Below are 24,884 nucleotides of genomic sequence, written 5' to 3'. Positions count from 1 at the left end.
GAAGGAGAAGAGCTGGATTTTACAGGGTTTTATAATTTTCTTTAAAGGTTGAAGAAAGAAATTAACAATTCCCACATTCAGGAAGTGGTGCAGACAGTCAAACGGGTGAGTTCAGGGGGGTCAGGCTGCCCCAGCAGCTCTGGGTTCTGCAGGGGAGGGGGTGGCCAGGGGAACTCAGTGTCCAGGGCATTTGTAACCCACGACTCGAGAACAATGGGAAAGCCCGGTGGGAGGAAAGACACCTCAAGGACCCCAGCTGCTCTGCCCTTTGAAGAACCAGTGCCAGTCCATGTCTGTCTGTGAGTGTCAGCATTTGAGTCCATTTGTCCCCATGTATGTGTGTCTGAGTGGCCATGTGTCCAGCTGTGTCTGTGTCCACCTGTGTGTCTGTCCATGTGTAGCTGTGCCTGATTGTCTGTGTGTGAGTACAGGTATCCCTGTGTCTGTGTGTGTCCAGGTGTCTGTCCTTATGCAAGTGTGTGTATCCATGTATCTCTGTGTATCCCCCTGTATGTCTGCATCCCTGTCCCTGTGTCCCACATGCCCATGTGCACTCAACCTGCCAGGCTGTCATGGTGTCCCTAAATCCAGGCTGCTGCTCCTAGCCCACCCTGCTAGGCTGAGTCTGGGACATCCAAAGCCCTTGCTTATAAAACTGGAACTTGAGAGGGAATAATTTATTCTTTTTAAAGATGACAGAGAAGACTGGCAGGTTGCAGCAGAAACTGGAGGAGAAGCAGGCAGCAAATCTTCAGTCCATCAAGGAGAGAGAAAGCCAGGTAAGAATAATGTTTAGGGTCAGGGCTGTTCCTTGGCACAAGAAGTCCAAACCCCAGAGAATCAGTCTTGATGGCTGCTCTCAGCCCATCCATTCCTAGGGGGGTGAGAAAGTGGATGAGAGAACCCACACAGATCCCAGAAGGACCAACAGCTCATCCCAGAGCTCCTGCTCTCTCTGTTTGACTGCAGTGTGTGGGAATGACCTGATTCTCCCTTTGCAGCTCCAGCAGCAAGTACGGGTAGAATATGAGGAGAAGTTGAGAGCTCTGAACATGGAGGTTCAGGAGATGGTGAAGAACTACACCAAAACCAACTTTCCTGGAGAGCCACAGACTGGGAAGGAAGCAGGTCAGAGCATTCCTGAGGGAGAACAAGGCTCTACAGATCAACTGGAAGCAAATATCCCAGTGGCAGAGGTGTCCAGGCTTACACTGGCAATGACTGAGCCCTCAGGAGCTGCAATGGATGTGGAGATAGAAGAGAGCATATTCTGAGATGAGGCCCTTCCTTACTGCTCATTGCAAGAAGTTATATGGTGAAGTAACAACCAGCTTCACAAACTACCGCCATCCCTTTCCATTCTGGGGAGCTCCTGAAATCCTTCAGGAATGTACCACATTATTCCAGATATCTGGAAGCAGTCTGAAGAGCTCACCCTTCAGAGTACTGCACCTTCTGTGTTCCCCAGCCTGAGCTCTGAGGTATTTCAGCAGTGGGAAAGGGCCTGTGCCTGCAGACCAACTCCCTGTTGGCATCACAGCAGCAGCTACAGGAATATTTACTTTGCATTCAGAACAGTTCTTAGAGTCAGTTCCCTCATCATTCTTCACATGCATCTCTTCACATCAATCCAACTCCTCCTAACATCTTCCACACGGTTCAATGAAACAGCAATAAACAAACCTAAACACTGATACAAAGACACCACAGGAGGGGATAGGGGTGGGAAGTGGGCTCAGTCACAGCAAACCACACCATGCTGTGTTGTCCTACAGGAGAACAGTTACATCTGAAGCTGCATTAATAAACAATTACAAATGCTGCTATAAAACAAACCAAACCCCAGGTCAAGCAGGTATGAGACAGCATGTTCCAAGCCTAGTCTGAACACCCAACAAGAGTCCACTTCTCCCCTGTGGTGTCACCAGAGTACTGGAATTATGGATTGTACATTTCTGAGCTATTTATTTTCTAAAAAATTAAAACATAGCAGTTCTTAAACAACGGGGTCACTTGTTACTTAGCTGCAGTTAGTGTGTGTGTGTGTCCATCTCCATGTCTGTGTCCAGGTGTCTGTGTAGCTGTAACCATGTCCCTGTGTTCATGTGTGTGTCTACGTCTCTAGGTATGCACGTGTGTCCATCTGCATGTGTCCATGTTTGTGTGTCTGGTGTCTGTCCATTTGTGTCTGTATGTCCACATGTGTGTGTGTGTGATCCATGTCTCAGTGTGGGACTGTGTGTGTGTCCACATGTCTGTCTGTGTCCATCTATCCAGCTGTGTCCCTTTGTATTTCTCTGTGCCTCAGTGTATGTTCATGTCTGTCATTGAATCCATGCATCTCTATGTCAGATGTCCATGTCTGTCTGTCCATCCATGTCTGCAAGCATGTGCGTGTGTCTGTGTCTCTGTAGCCAGGTATGTGTGTCAATCTTTGCGTCTGTCTTCTGTGTGTCTGTCCATGTCCCTGTGTCTCACACCTGTCTATTCATGTCAATGTCACAGTGTCTGGGCCTATGTGGCTGTGTCCATGTGTGTGTGTCCCTGTGTGCCCATGTGGGTGTGTATCTCTGTTGATGTCTGTCTGTGTGCACGTATCTGTGAGTCTGTGTGTCCGCATTCCTGTGTGGTTGTCTGTCCACCTCCCTCTGTCCCTGTTGGATTTGAGGCCCTTCCTCATCAGAGAACAAACATCTCAGCAAGGTCCAGCTGCAGCCAGGGAGCAGTTGGAGATTTTACCTTAAATCCAGAGAGGCGGCACTGGCAGTTCCAAAGCGGAGTACAGGAGCACTGTGCCCCGCATTCTACACCAGTATGTCACCAGCTTTGACCACTCAAACCCCTCCAGAGGAGCTTTTTAGAGGTTATTTTAAAGGAAAATTTGTCCCATCTCTTCCCAGAGGGAACCCAGACACCAGTGTCAGACCAGAACATGGGCACAGGGTGGCCTCTTTTCCACACACTGCCAAAGTTCCAGGGCTGTTTTCTTCCCCTCAAAGCCTCTCTGGAAATGAATCCTGCAGAATAAACCTGAGTCAGAGAGAGACGCATGGAAAGCCAGGACACAACAGCAGGGCCAGAATTTGCAGGAGTTTTCCTTCCTCCTGGGCCACACCCTAAAGATTCTGTTGCACAGGGACAGTGGCAGGCAGGACATGCTCTGTCCCTTCACACAGCACGTGACAGAATAAACACTCCAAGTCAGGCTGGCCAGGTTCAATCTCACAGGCTGCTCCTACCAAGAGCACCAGCACAAGCTGTGACACTGGACAGCACCACTACAGTCTCCTTCCCTCCATCCTGCCACAATTCCCAAACAGCTTCACTTTCCAGCCTGGAGACCTCTAATTCCTGCCTAGCTTCAACTGCTCCCCCAGGAGCCATCTGAGAGCCAGCAGAACCCATTGCTCTGCTCTCCTCAAGCTGAGCTCCTCTGTCCCTTCCCCATGCAGAGCATCAGTGCCCCCACAGCTCTGAACAGCACAAACCCAGAGGCCAAATCAAGGCCTGACACGGCACTGAAGCAAAATGCTCTGCAGGGGGCTCCTTGAGGCATGGGCATTTCAAAATTGACCAGAGCTCAGCTGGACTAATGCACAGGGAACTTCAGCATGTAGAATTCGTAGCACTAATGACCACTGATGTTTGAAACCTGAGCAAGGAAACCCACCATAACAACTTGTGCCCTTACAACCCCCTCACAGTTTCTGCACTGCAACCCTTCTGTTATGGAACCCAACACTAGCACAGGGGTTAATGCCAAATTTCATGAAAAACAGCTGTAATCTTTCACACAGATTTCACCTCAGTGCTAAAAAACACCTTCTAAATGTACTTTTCAGCATGCACACAGAAGCATCACTAAAAGCAAAGCCAGGGCTCTCATGAAGCACAGACCATACTCTGCATCACCCCCTTTCTCCCCAGGGTGCCTCTGAGCCCGTGTGCCACCGTGCCTCCAACACCTCCCTGTCTGTCTGCACAAAATGGGGGAAAGTTCTGCAAGATGGGAAATGGACAAACAAATAAATAATAAAGCATAATAAATAAAGGCACTAAACCAAATGTTACTGCAAGGGTTCCCAAGCACATCTTGAACCCAACCAGCCCTCCAGCAGCACAATTCAGTCACACAATGGTTTGGTTACTCACAGACTCCAGAGGGGAGAGGCCATCTGATTTTCCAGCACTATTTCTTCCCACGGGATTGAGATATCCTTGAGGATTCCTTCCTGTGCAGCCCTGCCTGTGTTTTCACTTACCTGCCAAGCACAGGGCAATGTGGTATTTTGCTCAGACAGGCCTCTCATCAGGCCTGTCATTACACACAGAACTCCAGTTCAATGGCAATTGAGACAATAACATCTAGTCAGACACTGAACAGCAGCAGATTCAGGTACAATCTCTGATCCTTTCCAAATTTTCATCTTTTAAATGGCATATTTTAGATCTCATCCTGCACCCAAAATATTTAAGTAAGGCCAACCTTTGTACTAGATAATTAAAAATTAGATAATGGGGATGTCTAAAGCAGAGGAGGACTCCAACCCCAGCAAGGGACACAAACAGGAGACACTGTACCTAAATGACCCCAGTCCTTTTTACCTCCATAGCAAAGGTACTGCTGATGTGCCTAAGGCACTCAGAGAAGGAGCTGCTGCACAGTATCTATTCCATTTTAGAGATACCCTCACTGCCCCACATGTATCTCACATGTCAAGATTCCCCAAGATTATCTAGATTATTACTTGTTATCCCATTTATAACCTGGTCAGGGCATAGCCAGCAGCTCTCCCCAGTCTGCAGGGGAAGGGTAGCACTTGTCTCAAACAAAACTGAACAATGTCAAATTCAGGAACCTCATTTGAACCAGGGTCCTTCTGTTGCCACTGGTTAAAAAACGGGCCCCTACACAAAGATTTGTTTGGTTCTGAAAGAAATGGGATAATAAGCTGCTGCATCCAACATCAGAGGCCTGTTGGAGGGAGACAGGCACCATTGTAGATAAACCAGTGCAATTGGGATGTGACAGCACTGACAGACTCCCTGTTTGATACAGCAAGTTGTTCATATAAATACCATGTGCCATCTTCAAAGGCCTCCTGGATGCTGATTGCCAGAGCTATGCCAGCAAGGAAAAAGGCTCTATACCAGCAAAGCTGACAGGAAGGAAAATAAAAGGGAAGGATTCAGGGGAAACATGACATAGAACAGCAGCAAACCCTGAGACACGAGTGCACCCTTGTACAAAAGGAAAGATACTCAGAGAAAACAGCATCTCTGAGCATAATTACCCACTGAGTAGGCTCTGAGCTCATTGGAGAAGAGGCTACACCTTGTTGTACAATCAGATGTCACCAAGCATACATGAAATCCCGACCTGAACACTACTGCAATACAAATTCCAAACCTGCTCTGCATCCTCATTCTCCTGCCTGGCTGCCTGGTTCCTGGGGAAGGAGCTGTCAGCTCTGGAGACGGAGCTTCAACCTCTCAGCTAATCTAGATTTATCTTAGGATTTATGTTTGATTCCACATTCATCTAAGTAATGGAGCAGTTAATTGGTGCTGGGCCGTGCATGAACTGCAAAGAGAGAAACATAATAAGCAGGAATTTAATTCTACACTGCACAGGAAGATGGATCCTTTCTGCATTCCTCAGAAATATGGTAATGAGATTTTAAAATTTTATAAGATACTTGAAGGCAATTTTTCCAGGACCTTCCCTCACTGTGTTTAGTTAGATTTGGGCTAAAGTATAAAATGGTGTTAAATACTAAACCTGTCATCCCTATCTCCCAGAAGCCTTTGTTTCAGGACTCAGGATCCAGGCTCCTGCCCCAGTCTCCTCTTGTTTTAGAAGCCATATAGCCACAGAACAGGGAAGTTAGAGCAGACTCCAAGGTTCACACTCGGATCTCTGAACTACAGACACATTTTTAAGCATCTCAACACTTTAACAGGTTTATGAATAAATCAAGAACTACTTTAATTTAAAACACAAGTGCAAAGGATTCACAACTAAAGATGAGCAGGACTGTTTGTTTCAAATTATAAATCTTTTCCAAGCCCTGCTTTTTTTGCATTAAAAAAAGCAATATATCTGGAATACAGAAACATTTTACATCAAAAATTTTCCAGTGCAGCTAAGGAGGAGCTTAATGAATTAATTTCAACCAACTCCATCGGCCCAAACTTAGACATCCAGTTTACAGAAACCCCCTATGACCTCTCTCTACCTGCCATGGGTGAGAGAGAGAGTGATTTTGTCCTTCAGCAGATGTCTGAACCAAGGGGATGAACCACCTCTGGAGTTGCTCCCCCAGGGTTGTTCCTCTCCCCATGGGCTACAGAGCCAACCTACACATTCTGCAGACTGGGTGCCCACCCTCTGATGGCTGGCAGCAGTACAGATGAATTCCATCCCAAATTACTTCAAGTAATCAACCATGGCTTCAATTTTGAAGCAGGATCTGTAGCTGGAGCAAATAGCAGAGGACAGAGGTTATGAACATCTTCTGAAGAAAACGCAGTTCTGAGGTCAGTTTCTGAGACAGCAGGACTGTCCTGAGAATAACTAAAAGTCCAAAATCTTGGTATCTGGAGTTTCAAAACAAGATCCCAGCTCCACATCTACAAATATATTCTTGAGACCTCACAACAACACACACCATCACTGTACAATGTTAATCCCAAGCTAGAGTCCAATTACCTTGAGGATCTCACTGATCAGAGAGTGCAGCATACAAAATACCTAAAACTACGTCAAAATAACTGAAAGAGCTGTTTAGACAACCAGAAACCTTCCAGATTAAAGGGCTGACGGGGAAGGGCAGACCAATAGCCAGACAGCAGCACACAAACACAAAAATCAATCCTGGGATGTGCAGGATAGCTCAAATATTTCCATTTGGTCTCCTACAGCATCCCCAAAATGCTACCCAATAACTGCCCCAGGGCAGCACTTCTCAGCCTCTCCAGAGAGAAAGGACTGGAAAGCAAGCCACAGGAGCATGCTGTTCACATTCCAACCAGCACACAAGGTGTTGCAAATGGTGAATTTTTAACCATAAGATCCTGGTGGTAAGAGCACCTGGTCTTCATAGAGTCCACTTTGAGGACCATATCCAAGGGTTTCCCCCTCCAAAAGTTTAAAATCATGAAATGGATTCAAGATTGACCACTAAACCATACACATTCTGCAGCAAAAGAGAAGCATGTTGATGCAAGAGAGCCACTTAGAAACAAATATATACATATCACATCTGCTCCCTAAGGAAGTGTGTGCAGGTTTCTAGGTCCATATTTAACCAAGGGAAATTAAAATAATCTGTGAAAAGGTCTCAGAGGAAAAAAAAAAAAGGTCTTTGTGCATTGACAGTTTAAAGGGGTCTGTGCCCCAAAGTGAGTCAGCTCATGGCTCCAGTGCACAATGAAGGAAACAAAGATCACATTTCTAAGTGGGAAGTATCGTTCCAGCTCAGTAGTCAGCAGCCTGGGTGTGCAGAAACCCACAGACATTCAGAAACACAACTTCAGACTCCGCTTTCGAACGCCATCCTTCAGCAGCAGTGATCCGCAAGCCATGGAATACCCGCTTTATCCTTGAGACAGACTTGGTCTCACTCAGATCCAGTCTGTATTGATTGTCTTCAGCAAAGGAGAAGCCACAGGAGGCTGAGGATGCATGGACAGGATTCACATTTGTCCTCCAAAACAATCACTGGCAAGTTCCAAGCACCATTCACAGGTTGAGACTGCCTGGGCTCTTAATTTTTTCTATATATTTCTTTTATAAACATTCCTTTTCCCTAGAGTTTCCCCTCATATAAAGTCAGCAGGTAGAGGTGCGCTTCCTGTACTGTTGGATAAGGGGCACCAAGCACTCTGGAAGTCCTGTCTGGAGCAAAAAGGGGTGATCCAGAAGTTCTTGTGCTGTTGCTCTTTCCAATGGATCCCGTGTCAACATCCTCTCCAAGAAGTCTCTCAGAACTGGGGAGGTCTGTGAAAAAGCAACCAACCAAGTCAACCCTGCAAAGGGACCAGGCACAGCTCATGCAACACCAGGCTGCCAAGGTGGGTGTGGTTGAAAGGATCCTGCACATACCCAGTCTGTATCCGTTTTTCCAGCAATGTGACACGGGTCACATGCTTTTTATGCTATGGACATAACTTTCTGTCACTGCTAGGCACAACAGTTAGGCTGTTTTCTTTTGAATAGGATACAGTCAATTAAACTAAGACTACCTGCCACATCCTTCCATTTGAATTACTTCTGCTTCCCATTTTGTTACTTAAACTTTCCTGGATTTCAGCTCAAAAACTCTGCAGGACTCCTGCTACCTGGGCACAGCACTTGAGTGGGAAGGGGGCATCAATCCATTCTTTTACTGGTCATAGATTATGGAAAGGTAGTTAAATAGAGCTCTCTGTCGCCCTGATTTTTTAAGATTTTCTAAGCCTTCTAGTGTTGACATTTTTTAGCGAACTTTCTCACACACTTTCTGTAGATAGTTCATTGTTTTGCATTCCTTTATAGAAGAGGAGAAAGTTCATAGACAGTTAGTTTGTCCAGTGTCATTGGAGAGGTGGCACTGTCACCCTCCAATCCACTGTCACTTTTGGAAAACTATAAATGTTAGAGTCAGAAAATAAACTTCCCTTTTATCTTCACCTTGAGCACAGCGGCGTGTGCTTGTGTTCTTTCGTGTCCTATAGCGACACTTCTCCCCTAGGTTCTGAGAGCCTGAAAAACCCTCATGCTAATGGTACAAGAAGATGAAGAAGCTGCAGCACCAGTACCAAAAAGCTGAATGACCTCACAGGTTTGTCCTTTGGAAGAGGTGTAAAAGCCTGGTAGTAGGCAGCCCCAGGCATCACTTCATGACCCTGCACATCTCTGACTGGTTTTAATCCTCTGCATCATTAAAATGGAATTAAAAAATTATCTTGGCATATATTTATTTATTTATTGTAATACTGATAATTACATCCAATTTAGACTGGGGGCATTTTCCCAGTTCTGGTTCCTTTAGTAGATCCTGAAATACTGTTTACACTGAGATATTGCTCATCTCAGGAGTGCTTTGGATGACTTCACTTGACATTGCTGGAGAAGGCACCACACAGCTCAGGACGAGTACCAGGATCCAGCCTGTATCCCTGTCTATAAATCTGCCCATGCTTTAGCAATGCAGCAGGGATTATCCTAGGTCACATCCCTTTAACCTGCTGCCCCCAGAACTGCAGTCACCGACCACAGTGAGCCATGAATGGGCACCAGAATGGAAGGCTGGATCCAGAGCTGGAGCTGCACTCCAGCAGGACACTGGGGAGGATGCCCACCAGCCTGTAAATTGGTCTGCTGGAAGCCAGTCTGCTTCCCAGTACAAAGTGGAGCAGAGCAAAACCGTAACCAGCTCTGGCTGTCACAGCCTGTGGCATGCCCATGTCATCAAGCAAGGTGTGACCCAGACCAGGATGGCTTTACACTGCCAAGGAGAGCAAGCACCAGGTCCAGAATGTGACCGTGAAATTTTCATTAGTGTTGCTAAGGCAAAAAGGAAAGAACAGCTGTTGATGTTGGAATGTGTGCTGTTAGTTCAGCAGTCTACTCTCTTAAATAATTCAGTTTTAGCAGCTGCAGATGCTCTGATTAATTGGAAAGGCTGGGTAGCTCAGGATGCTGCAGAAGCTGTTTGATCTCAGAGGCTGGGCATGGAATGAAAGGAAGACTTCTTTAAGCGGGCACGGAAAGGTGATCACTATTTCTTATGTCACTGCTACTTTTTCCTAAGAAACCATGGAGCCAAGTTCATCTTCGGAGCTGCTGCAGTGTCTCCATGAGTTTGCATCTGTCCTGAGCTCACCTGCTCTGACCATAATGCATCCTTTGTAGTCCTGAAGGCCACGAAGCTGAAAACTCTCATGAGCAGGGATCCTCCCGCTCCCTTCCCTGGAAGATTAGCTACTCAATCAACATCAGTAAGCTGGGAACTGCTGGGTCCACCTGAAGCAGCTCTGACCTGCACTCTCCATTTATGCCCAGGTGCCTTCACACTGCCAGGGCTGTTTCCTAAAGCAGCCACCAGCTGTCAGCAGCAGCTTGCAGCCACTAAGACCCCGAGGCCAAAGCTGTTCCCCAAGAAACATGTCCTAGCAAGACCATTTCCACAGCCAGCTGTACTGGGAACAGCTGATATGGATATTTGCCCATGATAACCATCAGGCTTACAAGTGTTTGGCAGCATGCTCACCCTGTGGAAGTTTTTCAGTTTGGGAGGAGGGCTGTCACGGAGTCTCTTCATTGCCTGGACTGGAGAATCACTGAAGTAGGGGGGTTCTCCATCTATCATCTCTATGACCATGATCCCCAGGGACCAGATATCCACCTGTGGGAGACAATGTCATATCAATACACACACTCCAGAGGAGCAGGTCTTTGTTTTGTTGCTTTCACAAAGACCACAACACCCCTCCCATGACAAATGGTACTGAGAGTCCCCAACACTGATGTCCTTAGTGCTTTTGGGCTCCTTACAGAAGTTTAACAAAGTCAATTTTGCACTCAGAACTGAGCCATGCTGGTGTTGCAACATGTAAAGGTGTGCAAGTAACTGCTTGAACCTGCCTGGTTGGTAAACAAAACTAATCAGTCTGCTGCCACCTGCCCAGAACTCCAGAGTTCCCATGTCTGCTTCCCCTGAGGTGAGCCTCTCAGAGCTCACATCTCCCCCCCTCCACCACCTTTATGGAATTGATTTACTGATCCCTATAATGTCACAGGCTGCTCCTTGCTCGCATTGGTCCACAGCAGACACAAGTCTAGGCCAAGCTTTAGGTGTAAAAATAGAAGAAGTTGGTGCCTTGTTCCTAGAAGCAGAACAATCTGGTTTTCTACTGATTTAGGAAATATTGATGTTATCACCATCAAAGCTGTAGTCATAATTGGGTTTATCTTCTAAATAGAATCTAGAGACTTCCTAGAAAAGCCAATAGTTATCTTCCTGTGACACTTCAGACTATTACTTGCTCTCCTGCTATTAGGGAGGTGGTCCCTTACCTCCGTGGTGTATGGTATCCTTGCAATGACTTCTGGAGCCATCCAATAAGGAGTACCCACCAGGGATTTTCTTTTAGGTACATCTTTACTGATCTGAGCACAGAAGCCAAAATCAGAGAGTTTTACCTGTACAAAGAGAAAAGCACCCAACCTTAAAAATAAGCCTTAAACAACACAGAGGGAAATGCCCCAGAAAAAGATGACAAAGAGAGTAAAAGGGGAAAACAAGGGATGGGGAACAGAAAGGAATTAAGAGACAGAAGCTGCTGCAGCAGCAGAAGACAGGAAACAATTTGTCTGAGGAAACACACCCTGCCATCCAACGTCAGAAGAATGGAGTCACTCTTGATGTCTCGGTGAATGACCCCCTGAGAGTGGAGATAGGACAGAGCCTGCAGCACCGACTCACACACTGTGGCAATCTGCTCCTCGTTCAGCCTGCAATCACAGACAGGGCACTTAAAATGTGCAGAGCACAGTGCTCCTTCACAGGGACACAGGGGTTTAAACACAGACACTTTGGTTCCCTCTGACAATCACCATCTCACTTCCACCATTCTTCCATGTCTGTTACTGAGGAAAACATTTTTTACTTAATGGTTGACAATTTTCAAGTTTTCATAGGTTTAATACCAAGAAATTGCACTTGGAGTTCTGTACCTAAATTCATTCTGCAAGATGCTGTTTCAAGCAGTTCTGACAGGCAGCAGTGCTGCTTGATGCCAAGGTGCTGCAGTAACTGGTGAGACAGCTTTTTTTAAGCAAACACAGTAAAGACATTATTCACAAGGCTTATTGTGATCCACAAAACATCCAAATGCATAATTTGACAGCGAATACAGGGATCCTTTAGGATCCTTTAGGTGTTTGCAGACACTTGGGGTACACTCACACCTAACTAAAGATAGCACAGGCTAGAAGCAGGGAAGGCACTACTGATTTCTACCACTGTTAGCACATGGAATATGAGCCCCAAGAAGCTCCCCTTTAGAAGCTGCTGCTGTTTAGAATAGCAATACAGAAACCTTCACAATCAAGTGAAAATGGTAGAAATGAAAGTTCTCTCCTGTACTTGGGGACAGTGACAGCTCTGCATGTTTACACTGACTAATGCTAGAAGTAAATTATTGTAAAGAATAGCTGAAGTACCAATTTGAGTACTGTGGATTCTCAGCTTGTCTCTAGCAGTTGTTCTGAACAACCCCTGGTTGAGGACAGAAATGAAACCTCCTCAAATTTGGATCTGTAAGTGAGCCTAAGGAGAAGAGAGCACTCAGAAGGCAAAACTGTGCAGTGAACAGTACCTTCTAAACCCGTAACAATTCCTATACCATCAGCTGAGAAATCTACACTTGTGCTGCTTGTTTGGCATCCTACACCTTATTCTTCCTAACCAGAACAGCTACAAGGTTGTAGCTGCACTGTGCCACACTGATGGCAACCAAATCTGAGAGATGTCAGGGGGCTACTTCTGCCTTTAAGATTTAATCTGAAAAGGGAGAGGGACAAAGGCTACCTGTGGCACTTCCCAGCACAGAACCCAATGCCTTTAGGAACAGTGCTTTTCCCTTCACAGTGCCTGAGCTAACCCACCTGAAAGCCCTGGGGTTCCCAAAGATCACAAGAAGTGCACTGCCATGTATGGAATTTGGTTTCAGTCAAGTGACTGCATAGTGTAAAACAGATTACTGGAGGATTACCTCACTCCTGGAGATGTAAATCACTTATTCCCCTCAGCAAAAGTTTAATGACTGCCATGATGGCATTTTCCTTCCTGGGAAAAACCGATAAAGGTTTGCAGCTTACTTCTGATAAATGTTATGGTTATAACAGATCCTTCTTCCATCATGAGGTAAAAAAAAAAAGCATTCACCAACAGGTTTAAAGGAAGCTTCTTTAAACAAATCTAGGCTGAGGTCTCACTGGTGGATATAAATACACAGACCCTTCATAAACCTCTTCATCGTTTTTATCTGCAATTCAGTACTAGCCAAGAGCTACAAGAGTTTCATTGTCCCTGTAAGCTGTAACTGAGCACTCCTCAGAATTAAATGTTGGCTTGCAGACCCTGAGATGCCTCTGAACTCAATTCTGGAAGGGCTTGCCCAGGTAAGTGTCTCCAGGGCACTCCTTCCAAGTGGGGTTGTGGAGGCTACAGAGGACAATGTGGCTCTGGATGCCTCTCAAAATTGTACTTCCAAAACTCAGAACCCAACAGAGCAAGATACATGCCTTAAATCCACCAAGCAGAGTAAGATACATGCCTTAACCCCACCACAGGACCTAGGCCAAGCACATGTGTGAACTAAAGGTATACTATGGTTTTTTAAAAACTGAATACAAGTAGTGCTATCAATACTGCCTAACTGTATTCCAGTTAAGATCCTGAATCTTCCAAAAAGAAACTCTCATCCTACAGACCTTCTTGGTCAGTCTTTCCACTGGCATTCCCTGTCCCAACTTCCAGCCTTGCAGGACTGCTCTGAAGCAGGAGGAGGGTGCTCCAGAGTCATGGGTAAGACACAATCACCATAACTGCATCAGCAGAACACCTTCTGAGAGGGACCAGAGGCCATCTGAGAACAACTTATTTGCCCTACAGAAATGCTTTGGGTACTATTGAATATGAAGCAGTGTAGATAAGGAAACAAATTTAGGAGAGTGTCCAGTAGTTGCTATCTTTAGGCAATGAAATTTGGGAAGGAGTCCAGATCTCAAGGCTCTGCTGCACTTCTCCAGAGGAGTTAGTGAGGTTGAATTTGTGGCTAAGGTTGCACCACTGAAAACTATTTCTTTAATACTTATTCAATGAAGTACCTGGCCAGGATTCAACAGATATAGTAAACACTTTATATAAGTACTGTGTTTTACAGGGAAGGTCATCATGGAGATGACTAGTGGGTATCTAAAGGGCTCAGTACTTTAAATTAGTTCCTTCTACATCAGAAGTATTACCACATATTCAAAATTGATAACAGTTATACACTGTAGTAGTTTCAGGGCACTGCAAACACAAGATCTCTGAGGGAACCAATTTGTCCCAGAAATCTCCACTCTGCTGTCCTTGCTCTCCCATATCGATGTCTGGGATTTTGCTTTATACCTGATCTGAGACACGATGTCTGTGAGGGCTCCTCCCTGCAGGAACTCCATCAGCACCCAGAGCTCTTCTCCCACAAGGTAGCTCTTGTACATCTCCACGACGTTGACATGTTGATAGTCCCTCATTATCACCACCTGTAAAACCACAGTGGACAAGTGACCACCACAAAATCACTCCCCACACTTCATCTTATCCAACCAAGTGAGCACACACAGTCCCTGCAACTACAGCGCAGAGCCTCCATCCCCCAGCAACAGCTGTTCTTGGTACGAGCATAACACTACTAAAAAGGAAGATGATCCTGCTCTTCCCTTCCTTTTGCCATACTGATGGTTCCAATGAGGACAGCAGAATCCCGCTGTCTCCAGCACTCTCACCTCATTGAAGAGGAGCTCCCGGCGCTGCTGCTTCCTCAGGTCCATCATTTTCACAGCCACCTGGCGCCCCGAATGCTTCTCCCGAGCGATGCACACGATTCCTGTGGAGCCTTCCCCAATCTTGATGTAATTTTCCAGCAGTGTCCTGGGATCTCCCTGGTCCACAACCATCCTGAGGGCAGCTTTGAACTGCTCATGAGTCACAACCACAGGGTCCTCACTGGCTGGCTGCCCCTTCCCAGCAGAGTCCTGGGGCAGGTGGAGGTTGCTGGAACTGGTCTGGGTCTGCCTGTTCCTGGGGGACCCTGCTGGGGAGGGCCGGCCTGGTGGCACTGCCACAGCCTTCTCTGCTGTTGGGGACTTCTGGGGGGTCCCAGCTTCGGAGATCATTCTGGGGAACTCGGAGGCAGGTTGGTCCGGGGGGAGAGACTGGGCTTTGGCTGCAGGGCTGTGGGGGGAACCCCACTGCTGGGGCTTGAAGAAAGCATTAGGCTTCAAGAAGAACAAAGAGGAAAAACAAAGTGATGGTTGGATTAACAATCAGAGAGGTGAGAAATCAGTTCTGTGTCATCCCACTCTGCCCTAGCACACCTTGGAGCAGACTGGAGTCAAGAGCTTCAGGTTCTTGTCTCCAGGTCTGTCCAACACATGGCTTGGATGAAGATCTCCTTAGATGCAAGATCTTCAAGAATCCCTTCAGGAATGGGTGCTACGCTTTAGCGGCCTCCAAACTGAGGCAGTTTAAAGGGAACATGCTTAAAAAAACCACCAAGGCACAAAACCCACAGAAAAAAAACTCCAGCTGCTAAAAAGCATTCCAACCTTGCCACCAAAAATCAGGGGCAACCTGTGCTGCAGAGAATTTGAAAATCCTTTATCCCTCCATGCCTCTGATCTTCCTTTGTATAAAAGGAAAGGGGATTCATGCCAAGGCTGTAAATCACTTTGAAGTCTTGGCCTAATTCCCTTTGGGTAATTACACTCTGCCGACTGAAAACACTCTCTGCACTTTCCACTGGTACCTGCAGAGCATTCCTGTCGATCAAGCATGGAATTAGCTCTCCACTTTGGGAAAAGCACCAGGCACCAGGACAGCTGGAGGCAGCCAACATAAGACTCCTGCTACACAGAGCCACCTGCCCCCTTGCTGGCTTAAAATTGACCTGCAGTGAATTTGGATTAGCAATGCTCAAGGTTTTTGGAGACCTCCCACTCAAATGACAAGCAGGCCCAACCCTATTTAGTGTAGGAGATGTAGTAAGATCACAGCCTGTGGGAATGTGGCTTCAGGATATGCATTCCCATGCCAGGAAGGATAAACATTGTCGTGCTAATACTCACCCTGGAAATGTTGATTAATTAAAATCAACATTTAGCAGGTGAGGTACAAAATACATTATATACGTACATATGTATATGTAAAATATACATAGTATATGTATATAAATATATGCAAAATAATAGTAGATCTGTCAAAGAAGCAACTTCAGAAAGAGCAAACCCATCATTTATATTATAGGGCAAAACAGAAACTTCAAAGCAAAAAGCTTTCTCTCTCTCACAATTCAGAGAGATTATTAATAAAGTTAATAATATGGGCATGGGAACTGAAAACTGCCAATCGAGAATTTTTTACAAGAGCACTCATTTTCCCTGTCTCAGACAGGGAATAATTGTGTAGGATTTAATTCTATGCACTTTGGGTTTTAATCAAGGATTTTTGTCAAGAGCAGAATCTGCATAAGCCTCACACACAGAGAGGCCCTGGAAAACACGATTTAGCAGCATCAGGGCACAGCACAAACACAACTGCCTGTCAGGAGCTCCTTCCTCCCCGTACACCAGCTCCACCCCTGCAGTCCTGTGCTGACACGCTCACAGCAACACAGAATTTACTTCCCAAATCTTGTTTTGTCTCAGGAGAGAGAAAAAAACCACGTTTTACATAACCCAGAGCATGCAGAAGGGCACACAACATGCATGCAAGCTCACACATGTTTGCTTGAGCACATATAAGTCTTATTTCCTGCTCCTGTAATCTGACAGTCCCCATGTACATCTTCTCTGCCTTGGGACATTTTGAGGTGTCACTGGTTCTACCACTCCTTCCCCTCATAAGGAAGGTGCATTCAAACTTACCATGGTGCTTTTCAAGGCACCACCTTTTCTTTTCAGCCAGCTACCCAGCCAAGTGGTGGGTGCTCCATCTCTGGAAGTGTTCAAGACCAGGCTGGAGCAGCCTGGTCTAGTGGAAGGTGTCCCTGCCCATGGCAGGAGGTGGAACCCGATGGACACTGAGGTCTCTTCCAGCCCAAACCAGTCTGGAATTCCATGATTCAGTTATATTACTGTTCCTTTAATCTGCAATTACACATTTCTTACACATCATCAGCTCCATTAGAGCAGGAGACCCAGGTTTTCATCATCAGAGGCTGGTAAGAACATCTTAGATAAACAACAATGGCACAGATCCCTCACTGGAGTAGGGAGATAGATTAGTCCTAAAGGCCCTCCCTATTCCTCTCCTCTGACAAACAGCTGGAGTTCACACACTCCCAAGCACATTCACTTGGCTGGCAACTTCTGATCCTGCTCCTGGAAGTGCTGAGCATGGCAAAGATACTCTGGGGAAGAGAGAAGTAGCCAGTTCTAGGTACTCAGGGGACAGGCCTCAAAGCAGTTTAAATCAGCCCAGAGTCACTGAGACAGCAATAAGTGCAGTTTGTGTTACACAAGGACAGCATTCTTTCAAAATCCTCTCCCCCTTGGAAAGGAAACCCACTGTGCCCAAAGCCTTGAGCCTGGATCCTTATACAAACTGCAAGAAACTGGATTGGAGACATCTCCTCCCTGCAACACCCTTCAGAACAGTCAGGTTGGTTTGGACAGTGGTTCCTGTCATCATCCTCCCAGTTCACAGCTGTTGGGAATCATCCAGGCCCAGCATCAGCTTTGAAGCCATGGACAGAAGACAGATGCTGGGTCAGCCCAGAATGGAAAAGAAGCAATGGCTGCATTTCCTATCCAGTACCAGGAACCAGAGATTTTCAGTTTAACAAGAAATGAGTCATCCATTCAGGACAGCTTTCCTGGGGGAGCTGTAGCTATGAGCTGTCCCACCCTTTACAAAATCCAACAGTCTGACTTCCTGTGTGACAGCACCGTGGGTGCTGCTGCAAACCCTGCTGCTGTAGTGGCCTGGCAGATAGAGCTATAACCAACACACTCCCCCCAAGTTAGTTCTGGTTTACACAGGCAGAAGAATACACTGCTAATGCAAATCGTGGCAATTTCCCAAATGGCAAAGGCTTTTTGGGGCCAGCAGAATGGCATTGCAGTTATGCCTTTACCTCACAGAAGGTAGTGACTAAGACCCCTCGTCCTTCCCAGCCCACGCTCCTGCAGCTCCGCCAAACCTTCTGCTGGAGATCTGGCTGCCATCCTGAGCTGTGCCTTGCAGCATCTCGCGGAGCTCAGGCCGACCACACATTTCCTCTGCTCAGGACTATTTTGATTCCAACATTAATCATAACAAGAACAGATGGTTACCCGATGTTTGCAATTAAATTGGCTGCATATGTAACCTCTGGAACTGTAAAGTCAACACTGCAGTCCAGTGAATAACTCTTACCTTGATCTGCAGGGGAGGGCCCGGCTTGTTTGAGGTGCTGGACGAGGGGAACACGCTGCGCAAGAGCCTCCTCTTCAGGCTGTTCTCCCGTGACTTGGAGTTGGGGCTGCCCTCCCCCGAGGGTCTGGCGCTGGGCTGGCGCTGCAGCCAGCCCTCTTCTGGGCTCTTCATGGCCGTGTCGCTCTCCCCTGGCACAGCGGGCACGTGCTGCAGCCCAGAGGTGCGCTGCAGACAGCTGCCATCGGCGCCCTGGAACTCCGAGGGCCCCAGGGAGTGGGCTTTTGTCACCATCCCGTTGGGATGAGACTGCCCTTCCAGGCGGGGTTTGTAATCCGGCCACATGGTCTGCCTCCGGGCCACCTTGGACCCACCATTGCAGTTGAGGTAGTTCCCATACTTGTCTGCCCAGTCTCCTTCAGGACTCTGAAGGTACATGTCTGGGGGTCTCTCATCTCCCAGGAGCCCGAGGGACTGGGCTCTCCTCCTGCTGGTGGGGCTTCTGCCTCTCAGAGTGTTCGAGCTGATGGCAGAAAGCTTCTGGATGTCGTTGAGCAACCCAGAGATGTAGCCTTCCACTTCCACAGTGCTGCCCCGCACCACAGTCTGGGAAACACAGGGAAGGTGAGAACCAAGTCAGAGTTGTAAGAATCAAGGCTCAATTTGTCTTGTCAAAGGTTAGATTTTGTACATATAGCCAAAGACAACTCAAGGAACTCAGGAAAAATTACCAATTTTTGTCTTTTGTTTCAATGTCCTTTACTGAGGGAAAATAAAAGTCCTTGGGTTACATCCCGCTGTCAGAGCGGCAGTGCTGTCAGCCAGAACAGTCAATTCTGCTGTTGTGCTCGCATTCTAAAAGACTATGTTAGAGCAAAACTGGGATATTTCAACACTCCTGGCTTTCTTGTGCTGAAACTGTGTGACACTACATATATCACTAATGCACTCACCAAGCTCCTGAAATATTAGTTCTCAGAAGTTCCAGCATGCTGCAAGCTCCATTTGCAAAACTCACCTTTGCTGTGCCAACACAAGGTTCATCTCTCCCCTGAAGCACTCTCAATAGCATTGTAATCAGCATCCCTCAGTCTGCTTCTCTACAATTTCTGCTAATACATCCCAATCCTGACCACTGCAGACTGTGCTGTTCCAACTCTGCCTCCCTGCTCTACTCTGCCAAGCTATTATAATTAAAAATGATGAACAAAGGGTCACAGCAGCTCACAACTGCCTTGTAAGCAAACACTAAAGAACAAGGCTTCCATCCAAACAGGCACCAGCTCTGTACAGTAGGACACTTGAAGCTGTTGGTATATTAGGTAGTGTTCTACCTTGTTTTTTTTCTGGAACTGAAAAGCTTACAGAAGCTTTTCTAGTGCTGGGAACCAAAACGTTTCATTTCTCCACAGAAATTCGCAGCACAGGATCACTCCTACACTTTCCTGAACCTCTGCTTGAGGAAAGTCCTTCCCTGGAGTGACAGCAATCTTCTGTTTGCTAACTGAGCTCCAGGGATCTTCTAAACATGCTGAATTAATTACATTGAGACTAATACTTAGCTGGTGCAACACAGTAGCTCCAGTAATTTCAACAGAACACCACCACAGTGCACAAACGAGCACCTGGTTTGCTCAGCATCTGAGAACGAAAGGCAGAAGATTTTTGTTCAACAGAGTGAAGAAAGGACAACTCGACTCACTCCATGGCACACACACCAGCTGCAGCTGGAAATTCTGGTCTTCACTCCTACTCTCTCACCACACACACCCCCCTTCCTCCACAGCCCAGCTGCTGTCACAGAGCAATCTGCTGGGGACATGAACTTTTTGTCCAAAATGGACAAAAGTAATTCCAGAAAGACATGGGTATTCTCAAAATAAGAAGCCTCCAACAACATGCTATGGCCTCTCCAGAAAATCCCCTGCAGTGCTCTTCTCCCCTTCTAGCTAAAACTCCCTAGAATTAGACTCGGGGCACTCCCATGAAGTCAGACCTAGCCCCAGCAGACAGGGAAGATGGGAGTTAATCTTGCTTTGCTGCTGTGTTTAAGCATTGCATCAGATTAAAGAGGAAACATCCAAATTTGAGCCAAATGTATATGGAGTGCTCTTACATAGCTCATGCCTTACTGACCAAAACTGAGAAATTCTAATAAGAAAAGCACCTTTTTATAAGCTACACACAAACCCAGGAACTACTATGATAATTTAATCCAGGACTATATACAAGGGCTTGGCCAACTAGCACTTGAAAAAAAAAAATCTAATTGATTGATATCATCAAATCAGAGTTAATTCAAATGGAGTTTACCAGAAACACTCAGCTTTGTTATGCAGTCCATGAGAGTGCTTGCATTTGGAATTACTGGGAAAAACAGTGTTAGTTTAAGATGATTCTTTAGTTTTTTAAAGCCTGTTGGGTATTCTGTCCTTGTTCTCTAAAGGATTTGCACCTCCTTTCAGCTTTTACCATCCTTGGGTTTAGTAAGTCAGACATGAAAGTCCTGACCAGAATAAGGCTCAGGGCACACTCCAGGAAATCTCTTCACACACATTTCTGTTTCAACAGTGATGCCTCGCTATTTTTTGAGCATCCATGGCCTAATACTTGAGGAAACTTGGCTTGCTCTGGAAACGCCCTCGGCGCAGTGCCCAGAGGCTCCCTGAAGTCAAGATACAGGGGAGTGCTATCACTTCTCCCTGACCCAAAGCCCCCTACCCTGTGATTAATGAAAATTGTGTTGCTTGACGTGATTCTTTTCTTGATAAATCCATACTGGCTGCCAGCTATTACCCTGCTATCTCCTTGGAAGTGGTTGCAAATAGATTACTTGCTTATTTGTTCCAGTCTCTTTCTGGGGATAGAAATTATTCTGACTGATCTGCAATTCCTTGAATTTCATTAGGCCCAGCTGACTTGAAAATATGCAACTTCTTAGCTAAGTCTCATTTCTGTTCCTGTTCTTTTCTTATTCTGGTCTGCATTCTCATCCCTTCATCCTCATGCTAATTGTCAGCCCACTGATCACACTTAATGAAGACCAGAGAAAAATCATTAAACACTTACGAATTCTTGGTATCATCTGTTAACTTTCTTCCAAAACCCGCAGTGAACAAATTCTTTCCTTCATCCTTCTTCTCCTCCTTGTTGCCCTCATGATGTGTCCTCAGTGCCCTTTATGTTCTTTGAGAATAACATCTCTTTTTGTGCATTGCCCTTCCAGTTTTGCTCCTACATGAATTTCTTTTCTCTTTGCCCTTTATAACTTGACCTAGTTTCCACCCTTCTGAGCAATCCTCCCGCAGTTTAAGCTCATTACAGAGCTCCTGATCTAACCAAGTTGGTCTCTTATTACACATTTTATCTCTCCTCTGGATTGTGCACCTATCCTCTACTATATTTTGAACCTCAAAGCACATTCAGGACACCAGGCAATACCTCCTGTCTTTTTTTTTCCCCACCTATTCTTCCTAAGCAAGTTTTTCTTTTATAAACCAGCATTCTGCTCCAAGATCCTGATGAGCCATTTCATTTGTAGGTTTGATTATGTACCAAAGCTTACATTATACCAAATATAGTCCTCTTTATTCCCCATGCTTTAAGCACCTGTACACAAAAAGCTAAATATATTCATCAGATAGTCAACTCTTTTTTATATCCCTCCTAAAACCCAAGTAGCAACATCTCGGTTTTACAGCACACCTTCCAGTTTTTAGGCCCCTGCAGGGTTTTTCGGTTTGTTTTTTGGTTTTGGTTTTTTTTTTTTAACTGGGAACAAAAACTTCTCCCAAGCAAGCAAGATTTTAAGCACAATATTTCTGTCACCATCTTTCATTTCCTTTCCTGAGAGGTCACCATGAAGTTGCCTTTTCCCACAGCATGTTCCTGCTGTCACTTACACAGTCTCCAGATGCCAGTACCTGTAGCCATCTAAACCCACCCATCTACAGGAATCACTTCTTTTTCCTTACTGAAGGACATTGTTCCATTACTATGTCCCACTTTCCATTAAAATGCTGGTTTATTAACCCTTTTAGCCCAGACCCTAGTTTAGTCCTTCTGTTCCTCACTTGTCCATGAACAGCAAGGCAGTGCTACATTGCTCTCTCTCCCACTTAGGCTTCCCTGGCAACTTAATTACCAGCCAAATTTGCTCACCCACAAGAATGACAAGCCTTCTAAAACTGGTCTCTCCACAAATTCTTCTCTTGGCTTCCCTGTACAACAGCTGAATGCATCCTAGGTCCTGTCAGCTACCATAGGAGCTTTCACAGGTCCCCATCACTGTGACAGGCAGCCAGCTGGTTATTTCAACAGCAACAGGTCAAGATCCTACTGTCCTTATTCCTGATGAAGTTACTATCACCTTGGGCTATCAAAGCCTGCTATCCACTGAATTCCATACAGATACCACCCTTAGTCCCATTCATGAGGCACCAGAAGCAGTGCCTCAACTTGGAGGCAGCTCCCTGAGTAACAGGAAAGAACTGTCTGCCTCCCTCACCTTCATAGGCTGGAGCTGCATCCTTGTGATTCTTGAAGGGTCTACCACTGGTTTGGGGCGCCTCAGTGTGTCCAGAATATTCTGCCATTGAGGTGGCAGGCCCACAAATTTGCCCTCCTTTGGGTCAAATGAGGTGTGGACACGGTGCTCAAAGTTCTGTGGGGCCGAGATCTCCGGGCGTTTCTTCTTCTTCTTCCGGAACATGATGCCTGAGGGGGAGAAGGCAGCACAGTCAGTGCCTGTCTAGGGCTGAAGTGCCCAAGCAGTAAAATCAGGTATCAATTCTATGAGTTAATTATGTTGTATTGAGAACATTTTCCAGTGAAAAGCACTTTATCAGGAGTTGATCACCTGCTTTTATAGATGAGGAAACAGGCACTAAGAGAGCAATGATTTTGCCCAAGGCCACCTTGCAGGTTTCGTGGCTCAGATGGGATTTCTAGTGACTTCCCTTATTTCTACAAATTCATATTGCCTGATAAAACTATTTAAAAAGTAATTAAGAGATACATATTTATATTTTACCTGCTTATACCTACATTAAATGGCTTTGAAATCCACCCAGTTAAACAGCATTGATTCCACCACAAGCCTGAAATTTAAGGTGGCTGTGAACAGGGCTCAGGTTGTCTTCCCACTTACTTACTCCAAGTAAGTAATAGCTACTTGGTTCCCATTTAAAGACAGCAGAGCTGTTGCCAAAGGAAGAGCTGCCAGAGACTGACTCTGGATCTCAGTTTTTCTTGCTTAGACAGAGGGCTCGGGAGGGAGGGAGGAGGTGGTAGGTGGAAATCAAACTCTGTCAGCAGGTAGCTGAAGAAGCTAAAATTAAAAACTAAGGTTCTTTTCCCTTGAGGGCTTGAGAGAGACAGCTTGTGTGAACAGCCAGTGCAAGTGCAACAAGCCAAAAGCACCTAACACTGAAATATACCCAAACACAGGAGACTTCAAAATCTGAATTAAGAATTTATAAACAAATTTATAACCAAAAAAGATACTTGGACAGAAAGCTCAGAGATTGGACCTTTCTGAAATCGGGAAGATATGAAGAAAGGAAGAACCAGAGTTGTGCATGCAGACAAGACGTGGCAAAGCTGAAGGACTGCAGTGGATTGGCACAACCTCTTCACAAAAACCAGATAGGGAAGATAGGGTGAGGTAAGGAGATTTTCTATGGAGAGCCAGGTTTTTCACAGTGGGGAGTGGTGGGAGTGAGAGACAGACAGGCATAAATCAAAACAGGAGTGGTCCCAACAGCATAGAAGGAAAAGCTTTCCTGTGACCAGGAGAGTCCAACAGTGAAGCAGCAGCCTGCCCAGACAGGCTGGGCAGGCTCCATCCTCAGGGGTTTGCTCTCAAAGCTGAAGCCCTGAGTAATCCAGCCTGACCCTCCAAGCTGACCCTGCCTTGAGCAGGGGGGTTGGGCTGCACCTTTCCAGGTCCCTTTTCCCCTGAAATGTTCTTTGACTCTATTTACTGCTTTAGGAAAAAGCTGCACAGGTTTTTTAAAGCAATTAACATCTGCCAATAAACAAAAAAAACAATATTTATATGCTCTTCCTTTTCCAAAGACAACATTTCTATTGGCATTTGCCTCTCACTAACACTGCTTACAGCCATGGATGCCCTCTCTTCCCTGACATCAGGCTTAGGATTTTTGCCACTTAATCTTCAACTTTGTAGCAGTCACTCTTCCCCTGTACAGGACCTCAGCTTCCAACTATTTGTGCTGAGTAAATATTTACAAGGGTCAGAGAGACAGACCGCATAGAGAGATAACCCACTGCAGTGTAGACATGAACACACTTCTGGAGGACACCAGTCTCCAAAATCAGCACATCCAAGTGAAATCTATGTCAAACATTTCCCAGATTGTCCCACTCTAAACTTGTTTAGGGAGCAAAGTGCAACCACCACCTGAACAATGACTTGGCTCCCTGGTGCTAGACTGGGATTGGATTGAAAATCCAATACACAATGGCTCCCAGTTTGGTTACAATGACCCGGCAGTCACAGGGATAGTAAGTGTTTGTATGGCAGAGAAGGACTTTGCTCCATCTAACCCCCCATTCATGCAATCCATCCTCGGTGAAACACCAACTTCACACGCACTGTCATTTCAACAGCCTACTAAAGATACCTCACAGGTGAAGAAGAAAACAAAAGGTTAGGAAAGAAAAGAAAAAAACCAAAAAGCTTACAAAAGA

At 46.0% G+C, this 24,884-nt stretch overlaps 2 protein-coding genes across 5 annotated transcripts in view; one reads left to right on the top strand and one right to left on the bottom strand.

Annotated features, from left to right (window-relative positions):
* Nucleotides 1-1,998, top strand: part of PLCB2 (phospholipase C beta 2) — a 34,699-nt gene extending 32,701 nt beyond the window's left edge. Inside the window, exons 30-32 of the mRNA XM_036384901.1 lie at nt 48-105; nt 693-779; nt 1,002-1,998. Of these exons, the coding sequence (XP_036240794.1) occupies nt 48-105; nt 693-779; nt 1,002-1,274 (418 nt within the window). The 3' untranslated portion in view covers nt 1,275-1,998. The remainder of the gene's footprint in view (nt 1-47; nt 106-692; nt 780-1,001) is intronic.
* Nucleotides 1,999-5,964: 3,966 nt separating this feature from the next.
* PAK6 (p21 (RAC1) activated kinase 6) overlaps nt 5,965-24,884 on the bottom strand; it is a 38,697-nt gene continuing 19,777 nt past the window's right edge. For all 4 annotated transcript variants that reach the window (XM_036384036.2, XM_036384038.2, XM_036384039.2 and 1 more), the window contains 8 exons: nt 22,678-22,886; nt 18,174-18,776; nt 14,543-15,034; nt 14,166-14,299; nt 11,374-11,500; nt 11,063-11,188; nt 10,257-10,391; nt 5,965-8,002 (listed from right to left, as the gene is read on the bottom strand). In XM_036384036.2, the coding sequence (XP_036239929.1) occupies nt 7,835-8,002; nt 10,257-10,391; nt 11,063-11,188; nt 11,374-11,500; nt 14,166-14,299; nt 14,543-15,034; nt 18,174-18,776; nt 22,678-22,886 (1,994 nt within the window). In that variant the 3' untranslated portion in view covers nt 5,965-7,834. The remainder of the gene's footprint in view (nt 8,003-10,256; nt 10,392-11,062; nt 11,189-11,373; nt 11,501-14,165; nt 14,300-14,542; nt 15,035-18,173; nt 18,777-22,677; nt 22,887-24,884) is intronic.

This window comes from Molothrus ater, chromosome 6, assembly GCF_012460135.2.
Source record: "Molothrus ater isolate BHLD 08-10-18 breed brown headed cowbird chromosome 6, BPBGC_Mater_1.1, whole genome shotgun sequence".
NCBI lineage: Eukaryota > Metazoa > Chordata > Aves > Passeriformes > Icteridae > Molothrus > Molothrus ater.
The sequence above is the reverse complement of the archived record's forward strand: the minus strand, read 5'-3'. Positions and strand labels throughout refer to the sequence as shown.